The sequence below is a fragment of the Sinocyclocheilus rhinocerous genome, unplaced genomic scaffold (genome assembly GCF_001515625.1).
Source record: "Sinocyclocheilus rhinocerous isolate Xijiao unplaced genomic scaffold, SAMN03320098_v1.1 scaffold1043, whole genome shotgun sequence".
Lineage (NCBI taxonomy): Eukaryota > Metazoa > Chordata > Actinopteri > Cypriniformes > Cyprinidae > Sinocyclocheilus > Sinocyclocheilus rhinocerous.
In genome coordinates, this window is record NW_015642610.1 from 2163468 (window position 1) to 2172174 (window position 8707).

The following is an 8707-nucleotide window of genomic DNA, read 5'->3' on the forward strand; positions in this document are numbered from 1 at the left end:
TCTCTGTTCTCTCTCTCTCTCTAATCCACCTCAGCAGTGGTGCTGTCTGTGTGTATTTGAATGAAATGCTTTCCGTTGCAAAATACCGGAAATAATACCGAATCCCTCTTCTTTAATGTAACGGGGAAGGTTGTTCATTCACATAGCATGTTAATGGCAGGGGGAGGTGTGCTGTATGTGTGGCTGTGGGGGAGGGTCTCTGTCGGTTCTCCTTGGAAAAATACTTTCTGACCTCCGTATTTTTAACCAAGTGTAGTATTCAGTGTTCAATGGATTCCCTTAACCTGGAATTCATGGGTGGGTGTTTGTGGCGGTCTGTGGGTGAAGTCAACTTCGCTAGAAACGTTTTGCCCTTTATTGACAGTTAATTAATAACCTTAATTATATAACCTTCATGATAAACTGTTTCACCTTTCATATTCAGCAAGTCATGTCTGGCACTCAAACATCTCCCATTGAGCCGTTAGGCTTAAGTTCTCTAGACAAAACAACTTTTTCAAGCCCTCAGGTGATGTGTGTGTGTTTTTGAGTAGGGCGGCAGTATGTAGCTCTGAGGCAGTTTACCCTTAATTCATTAAAATCTGCCTGCCTTGGCAGTGTAAGGACTTTGGTACAACATGGTCAGTTATGTAAAACAAAACAAACAAACAAAAAATTCCAGTTGCTGCTACCAACATAAGCAGAAGACTGGATCTGGTATCTGCTTTACTGGCATTTTGTAATGTTAACTACTTCCAGGTAAAGGACAAATGATCTCACTGTCTAAATACAAACATTTATTGTTTTTCTTACCTTGGCTGTAGTTGCTGGATCAAGGCTTTGAACATTTTAACTAGTTTGATGTCCTTGTTGTGACCTTCAAAGATCTCTCTTCTCAAGGTTGCTGAGCACAGCAGTTGTGTCTGGAGGTTGATGCAGTAGTTTGTTTTCTGTAATCATTTTTTTTTAAATAATTCACAGTAATATTCAAAATGGATTCCATAGAATAGTTGTAAGAAAATCTGTAAAGAATGTAACCATGTACACTACCATTCAAAAGTTTGAGGTCAGTAAGATTTCTTTTACATTATGACAAAAAAAATTCTTTTTCAAACAAACTTTCTATTCATCAAAGAAGAATATTTTTGATTTCCACAAAAATATTAAGCAGCACAACGGTTTTCAACATAGATATTAATAAGAAATCTGCAGCAAATCAGCATATTAGAATGATTTCTGAAGGATCATGTGACACTGAAGACTGTATGGCTGCTGAAAATGTAATTTTGTCATCACATCACAGTTTTTAAAATATAATATTATTTCACAATATTACTGTATAGCCCTTTTGATTAAACAAATGCAGCTTTGAAGAGCATTAGAGACTTAAACATCTTACCGACCCCAATTTAGCGTATGTGTACTTGTTAAGGTGTGGTCTGGTGGTTTTAGCCAATTAAACTTTAACTGTTGTCTATAAGCTAAAATGCATTGCTTCTTTTAAGAACAAAATCATCAATCTTTAACCAGGTGTAATTAACAACTGTTAAATTTAGTATGGATTAAAGAAAATATGCCCTGACAAACCTCCTGAGAAACCATGAGAGATTAGAAAAGAGAGTCAGGTTGTGACGCAACATAATCTTACTTTAAAGAAAAGCTTTAGTCTGATTTCACTACACATGATTGAACAAGTTGAATAGCTGCAGATTTTCTTTACCGGTACTTTACTTTGTGGAAAAGCACAGGGTTACTCCTAATGACAGAGATCCCATTCAGAGCTTACATGTAGGAGGAAAAATAAAACTCTGTTCAAAAGACAGGTGTACTCTTAAATGATATGACCTGTTTGAACAAAGACACCTTTATGTTATTCTCTGGGTCATAATAAATTAATGTGCCATTTGTCATGAATCGATTGGTGATTTGCAGATCATGACACGGATCATATGTTAGAATGATAGATTTTAAAACAAACAAACTACTTTTTTCAACGTAAGGCACTTCTTTAACCATCTGTCCAGTGATTCTAGCAAATCCCTTTCCTGAAAGGGCCTTTCAGACGCTGAAGGTCCAGTGAAGGGGGCCGTGATGTTTGTTGTTTTGAAGCGGCTGCTCTGCTACACTGCTGAAGTCATGGCTTTTGATGCCAGATAGCAGTATCTGCATTCTGCTGATAAACCTTCTGGTTGTTATGAGTTTGTCACGAGTCACCCTTTGGAGACTCGTTTTGTCTATTACTACACAATTTTGTGCTGTCACGTAGTCATGATGAATGACATTGTTCTGAAGGTAGTTTGTAATTTCAAAATAAACCTTGTTCCTCCTTCTGAGTTCAGATCACGACACTCGAGAAGTGAGAAGTGGGACTGCTGAACCTACTTTCTGATGGAAAATTCAAATAGCAGAGAAATGTGTTTGTGTTGCTCTCGTGTGTCGTGGATGGCTGATGTTGATGTTTTTCTTCCTCTTCTGTAACTCTGAATCAGCTCGACTGTCTGCTGAGGTCTTTCCTCTTTTCTTTTTTTTTTTTCCTCCTCATCCCAGCGCTGTAGTATTTCTATCATAGCAGGTCATTGACACTTCACCTGAAACTTTTACGTCAATCAGCATTCAGCTTTTGTGTTCTTTCTTCCCTAAATTATATTGAAACTCAGCTTAAACATTGAGTTTATCCTCTTTAAACAGACAGCATTTTCTGGTCTTTTGGTGCTCTCTCTTGACCGCTGACTCTGACTGTTTCATTCACAGGAGATCACACTGGCTGAGAACAGTAGAGTATTGGACGGCTGGATAAATCCACCACCACCTGTTTACATGCAGTATTTCTTCTTCAATGTTACCAATCCAGATGAGTTTTTGGCTGGGAAGGAAAAGCCCAAAGTCACTCAAATAGGACCATATACCTACAGGTGATTTATACCAGTCTTTAAATATACTCAATCTTCAGATATTCATGTTCATTTTCAAGATTCTGGGCCGCCTGAAGTGTTTCGTTTTCTAAACGATACTGTCTGTTGTCAGGGACAACAAGTTTGGCACCCAAGTCTAGAAATGACTCATTCTTTTAGTAGAAAACAGGAAACGTTTACCTACCCACTTCAAACTAAATGTCAAATATTTGTAAAAATGCAAACTCTGTCCTAGCTTTTTACTATTTTGAACGATGAGTGAAACCTTGTATAACAGGCACTTCTCATGTTTATTGCCATCTTATGATAAATCGCTTGTTGTATTCCTCAACTGTAAGTTGCTTTGGATAAAAGTGTCTGCCAAATGAATAAATGTAAAAAAAATCTAAAGTGACAGTAAAGACATGAGTAATGATAGAAAAGATTCCTATTTCAAATAAATGCTGTTTATTGAACTTTCTATGAAAGAATCCTGGAAACAAACTTTCATTGTGTCCACAAAAATATTAAGCAGCAAAACTCTTTTCTGCATTGATGATAATAAGAAATGTTTGTTGAGCACCAATTCAGTATATTAGCATGATTTCTGAAGGATCATGTAACACTAAAGACTGGAGTAATGGCTGCTGAAAATTCAACTTTGCCATCAGAGAAATGAATTACATTTTAATATATAATAAAATAGTAAACTGTTATTTTAAATTGTAGAATTTTACAGTATTACTGTTTTACTGTATTTTTGATCAAATACATGCAGGCTTGTTGAGCATAAAAGACGGTTGCCAATTTTGATTGTAAATTAAATAAATTGCTTCTTTCTGTTATCAGGGAATATCGACCAAGGGAAAATGTCACTTTCCTAGAGAATGGGACGAAAATCTTTGCCACAAATCCCAAAAGCTTTGTGTTTCTCCGCGACATGTCAGTGGGAGATCCTGAGGTTGACCGTGTGACAACGGTTAACATTCCATTCATTGTAAGAAGGGTTTTGTTATTGGCACTGAATCATTTTGCCTTTAAATTTAGTCTGCCCCTAGCACTTGTTTAACTGATTATCTTTGATCCAAATGCGAAGAATTTGCTCTGAATACTTTCCCTCTTGTTTCAGGCCGTGATGAACGAGTTAAACTCCTACTCCTTCTTTCTGAGGTCTTTTGTGTCTATGTGGATGGGATCCATGGGCATCGAGGTGTTTATGAATCGTACAGTACATGAGGTCCTGTGGGGTTTTAAAGATCCACTGCTGTCCAAACTCCACACCATGAGACCAGAAGTGGATGAGCATTTCGGCCTTATGTACAATGTGAGTTTTCTGCAGTTTTGTCATATTCAGTGCTTTAGTCAGCCTAAATGGAGATAAAATGTGGTCTAAATGGGTCATGTATTTGTGCAACCAACACAAAGTTGCACACGCAACCTCTAAAGCACATATATGATCAGAACAGGATAGGCAAATGACGCTATCATGACCCTGTCCGTCATAGACTGCAGATGTTGACAGGCTTGACACAGTGGCCTGGTTTACTCTAATGGGTTTTAGACTTTCTTTAGGGATTATATATGTATTAGATTTAGGACAGATATTAAATATCTGCAGTTTGTGCAATAGTAGGTATAATGTCAGTGCCTCGAACCAGCAAGTAATTGTTTTACATTAATAAAACATTTAGTCTTTAATGCTGCATTCATATCATGGCCGTCAAACAACCTACTTTCCTACTTTCTGATGACTTCTAGTCATCTTTACCCTTATGTGACTTATGTGACTATTTTCTGCTAATGGATGTAACATTATATTAAATACAGTTTATGTACTGACTACAGAAAAATGGAACCCATGAGGGTGAATTTGTCTTCCACACTGGAGAGAAGAACTACATGGACTACGGCAAGATTGACACGTGGAATGGCATCAGGTACCTCAATGCTTGCGTAATCTGCATTGCCTTACTGACATAGTGAGGATTCTTAGGAAATTGGGTTAAACATCATGCCTTCATTAGATGCTAGACAAGTCAATAGTATAAAGTCTAAGAAAAAAGCTCCTGTGCTTCTCAGTTACCCCATATCCTGATTTAAATTGACCCATATCCCAATAAATACAACTTCAAATCACTTTGGCAGATATACACAATGGGTCAAAAGTTTGGAATAATGGCGATTTTTTTTATTTTTTGCTGGAAATCATGATGCATTTTTCAGGATTCTTTGTTGAATAGAAAATTCAAAAGAACAGCATTTATTTTAAACAGAAATCTCTTATAAATATAAACCATTATAAATATATAGTTCAGTCATGAAACTCTAGATGGCGCAGGCTGACGGGTTGTTAATGTAACTGATGATATTCAGAGAGTTAAATGACTTGGCACAAGCTGATTGGTTCATGCTGCATATGCAGCCAATGAGCTTACTGCCTTGCATTTATATGGCTGGCTAGCATTCACTAGAGATTCCTACAGCGCGCTTTCAGAGTTTCTCTGAAACCCTTCACCTTCCCCAGCTCCACCTGTATAGATCTGCTACGGGTTATTTTATATGCTATTTGTGCAGCAGCAGTATGTCTTAAATACTCATGGCACCGTATCGCCGTATGCATTGGCAGTAGCAAGTTCCTGTACTTGCTTGCAGCAGCAGCAATAATCTACAACTACAGCAATAACCAACAGCAGCAGCAATTCAGCAGCAGCGTAGCAGATCTGTTCCGCCAAGACCAAATACATTAACATTGTCATATCCATCACCATGTTAAATCTTCCAAGAGTCACTTTTAGTCAATTTAATGCGTCCTTGCTGAATAAAAGTATCAATTTCTTTTCTTTTTTTCTTTTAAAACAGTCATTTTAAATTCTATTACTATTTTTACTGTATTAATCAAATAAATGAGAGACTTCTTTGAAAAACCTACAAAATTCAGTTGTTTTAAACTTTTGACATGTAGTGAATATTTTTGGATTAGAATTATGGAGAAAAATACATAAACCTTCCATTTCCATTATAACCTGTGGCAGAAACAATGGTCTTATCTATTCATTTTCTCATTAACAGTCAGATGAACTGGTGGTCGTCTAACCAGAGCAACATGATCAATGGTACGGATGGCAGTGTCTTCCACACCTTCCTGTCCAGGAAAGAGCTCCTCTACATCTTTGCTGCTGATCTGTGCCGGTAAGCAACATGTTTTAACACTTACAAGGTACTTGGTTACTTGTACATGGTTACTTACGTTCTTTATTACATGCAGATCCATTCATTTGGGTTACGTGGCTGACACAGAGGTGAAGGGCATCCCTGCCTTCCGCTTCGCCCCGCCTTCAGATGTGCTGGCTCCCCCAGATGAGAACCCCAATAACGCTGGCTTCTGCGTGCCTGATGGAGATTGTCTAGGAAAAGGAGTCCTCAAAGTCAGCGTCTGTCGGCAAGGTAAGCCTGTTCTGGGTCACACCGCACCTTAGCTTCAGGGCCGTCGTGTTTGTTGGAGCAGGTTTTTACAGTGGGAAAGATGTGGGATGTTTTCAGAAAAAGCAATTTCCTTGAATTACATGGGGAAAATAGGGTAACTTCTTAAATAAGGCAATTTGTTTAACAAGGTAAAGCAATCTAAGTGTGCTAAAGGTTTTGGTGCCCTGAATAACTGGTGCAGACTGACATTTAACCAAAGCAAATCAAACATGTGCATTTAGTATTGAATTTTAGGGTTTCCCATTACTGATAGGTGGCCTCGTAACCAGAGTTCAAGTTAAATCAGTCTGCTATTGTTTGCTCACTCGTGGACTATGAAAGGGAAATCAGAGTTCAGCGCTTAATGAATAACTTTAGTGCAATTTTATGACTCAAGCACTTGATTTGCTGAAGGTGTCCTCAGACAGATTACTCTATCTCAGCCTCTATTGTTTCCGCCATAAACTAGTAGGCTTATATTATTATTGAACGAAAGTAAACTCTCACTTTTATCATGTGAGGGCTCATGAAAGGAAACAGCTGTCGAATTTTGCACATACTTTGATTAGTCATCATTCCTAGAAGGGTTCATGACAGTTCATTAATGGTTATATTTAGAGTGTTATTAAGGAATGGGATACAGGATATAAATCAGTGATATGTTACATATTATTCTTAGCTAACGATAGTCTAAGCACCTAGTAGTAGTATTTTGTGTTCTTGGTGGGTGTTCAGGTACTGTCTGTCTTGTTATTTTGTATGTGCTTAAAAAAGAGGAAGTTACATTTTCTGTTAGTGTGCATAAAATAAACAAAAATTCCCAGGAAATGCCTCATGGGCATAATTTCAGAAAATGGAAAATGTCAAGAAACATAAGAAGTAAAATCTAAAAACTGCAAATTTGCAGTCACCTGCTCCAGTGATGCGTTTTTACTTTCTTTGCATTTGTTGATCATTTACATGTCTTTATGACTTACAAACATAAGCATTTGCATTTGGAGAAATATATATACTTTACCATTCAAAAGTTTGGGGTCAGTAAGATTTCTTTTTATAGAAATTAATACTTTTATTCAGCAAGGACACATTAAATTATTACAATGTTACAAAAGATTTCTATATTAATTAAATGTTGTTCTTTTAAACTTTCTATTCATCAAAGAATCCTGGAACAAAATGAATCACTGTTTCTGCAAAAATATCAAGCACCTCAGCTGTTTTCAACATTGATAATAATAAAAAATGTAAGGAAGAGTAAGGAATAGGGAACAATTTATACATTTTAAAATATATTTAAATAGAAAATATGCCATCATATGCCATCATTTTTAAATATATGAATTTATAGCTGTCGTGGAGTTATGTTATAGCTATAAAATGTAACAATAATAACACATTTGTTGTAAATTAAAAATATAAATCTTATTTTTCTGTCACATTTTAAAAATGTTCTTTCCCTTTTTTTTTTTTTTTTTTTGTGGCATGGCTAGGTAAAAATCTGAACTACTGGCCTGGTTGGACAAGCATAAAAAAAAAATCCTGAGGCTTGACATAACTTTTAATCTTCTTTATTATCTTTATGACCAGTCATTATAAATGCAATAGCTGATAAACAGGTTATAAACAATTATTTCATATTCATAGAGCTTTCCTAGATGGGTGCTCTACACGTGAGTGTTAACTAATCTGAATAAAGGAACAGCAACTAATGCCTGTTTCCTGTTTTTATTCCCCCTTCACTATACAGGTGCACCCATTGTTGTGTCATTCCCTCATTTTTACCAAGCCGATGATAGGTACATCAGTGCCATTGATGGAATGAATCCAAATGAGGAAGAACATGAAACGTATCTCGACATCAACCCGGTAAGCAGTGCAGATGTTTTGTGATTTTTACTGTTTTACAGTGACAGCACTGACCTGTTAGGGCTCTTGTGGTTTATAATCTGAAAGTTGTATACACCTGTACTTACCATAACAGGAAAAAATAAGGTGATTCACTCTGGTAACCACAAGTGAATGTGAAACCACACCTACCTAACTCTACCTAGAATCCCAGCGATTGTTTCTGTAGCATGTGATGGAAAATGTACTCATTAAGGGTGCTTTCACACTTGGTTCGCTTGCCTGGTCCGAACCCGAGTTCGATTGCTCCCCCCTTCCCCTGCCCCCGCTCGACTGCGTTCATATTATTTTATTTGAGTCCGAACCGCGGTTCGTTTGCGTCATCAAGCCAGCAGCTGTTTACCCCGTTGCTTAGTAACGACGGCACAGGAGAAGGCGGCAAATGCATAACATTGCTCTCTGCACTTTTATATATTTACGTTTTTGAACCGTTCGTTTTGTTTACAAAGCTTCGGTACATAACGGCACTT

General features: G+C 37.1%; 1 protein-coding gene across 1 annotated transcript in view; it reads left to right on the forward strand.

Annotated features, from left to right (window-relative positions):
• Positions 1-2724: 2724 nt before the first annotated feature.
• LOC107756261 (lysosome membrane protein 2-like) overlaps positions 2725-8707 on the forward strand; it is a gene marked incomplete at its 5' end in the record, with an annotated part of 11018 nt that continues 5035 nt past the window's right edge. Inside the window, 7 exons of the mRNA XM_016573289.1 lie at positions 2725-2891; positions 3720-3867; positions 4000-4194; positions 4716-4807; positions 5940-6059; positions 6136-6314; positions 8080-8198. Of these exons, the coding sequence (XP_016428775.1) occupies positions 2725-2891; positions 3720-3867; positions 4000-4194; positions 4716-4807; positions 5940-6059; positions 6136-6314; positions 8080-8198 (1020 nt within the window). The remainder of the gene's footprint in view (positions 2892-3719; positions 3868-3999; positions 4195-4715; positions 4808-5939; positions 6060-6135; positions 6315-8079; positions 8199-8707) is intronic.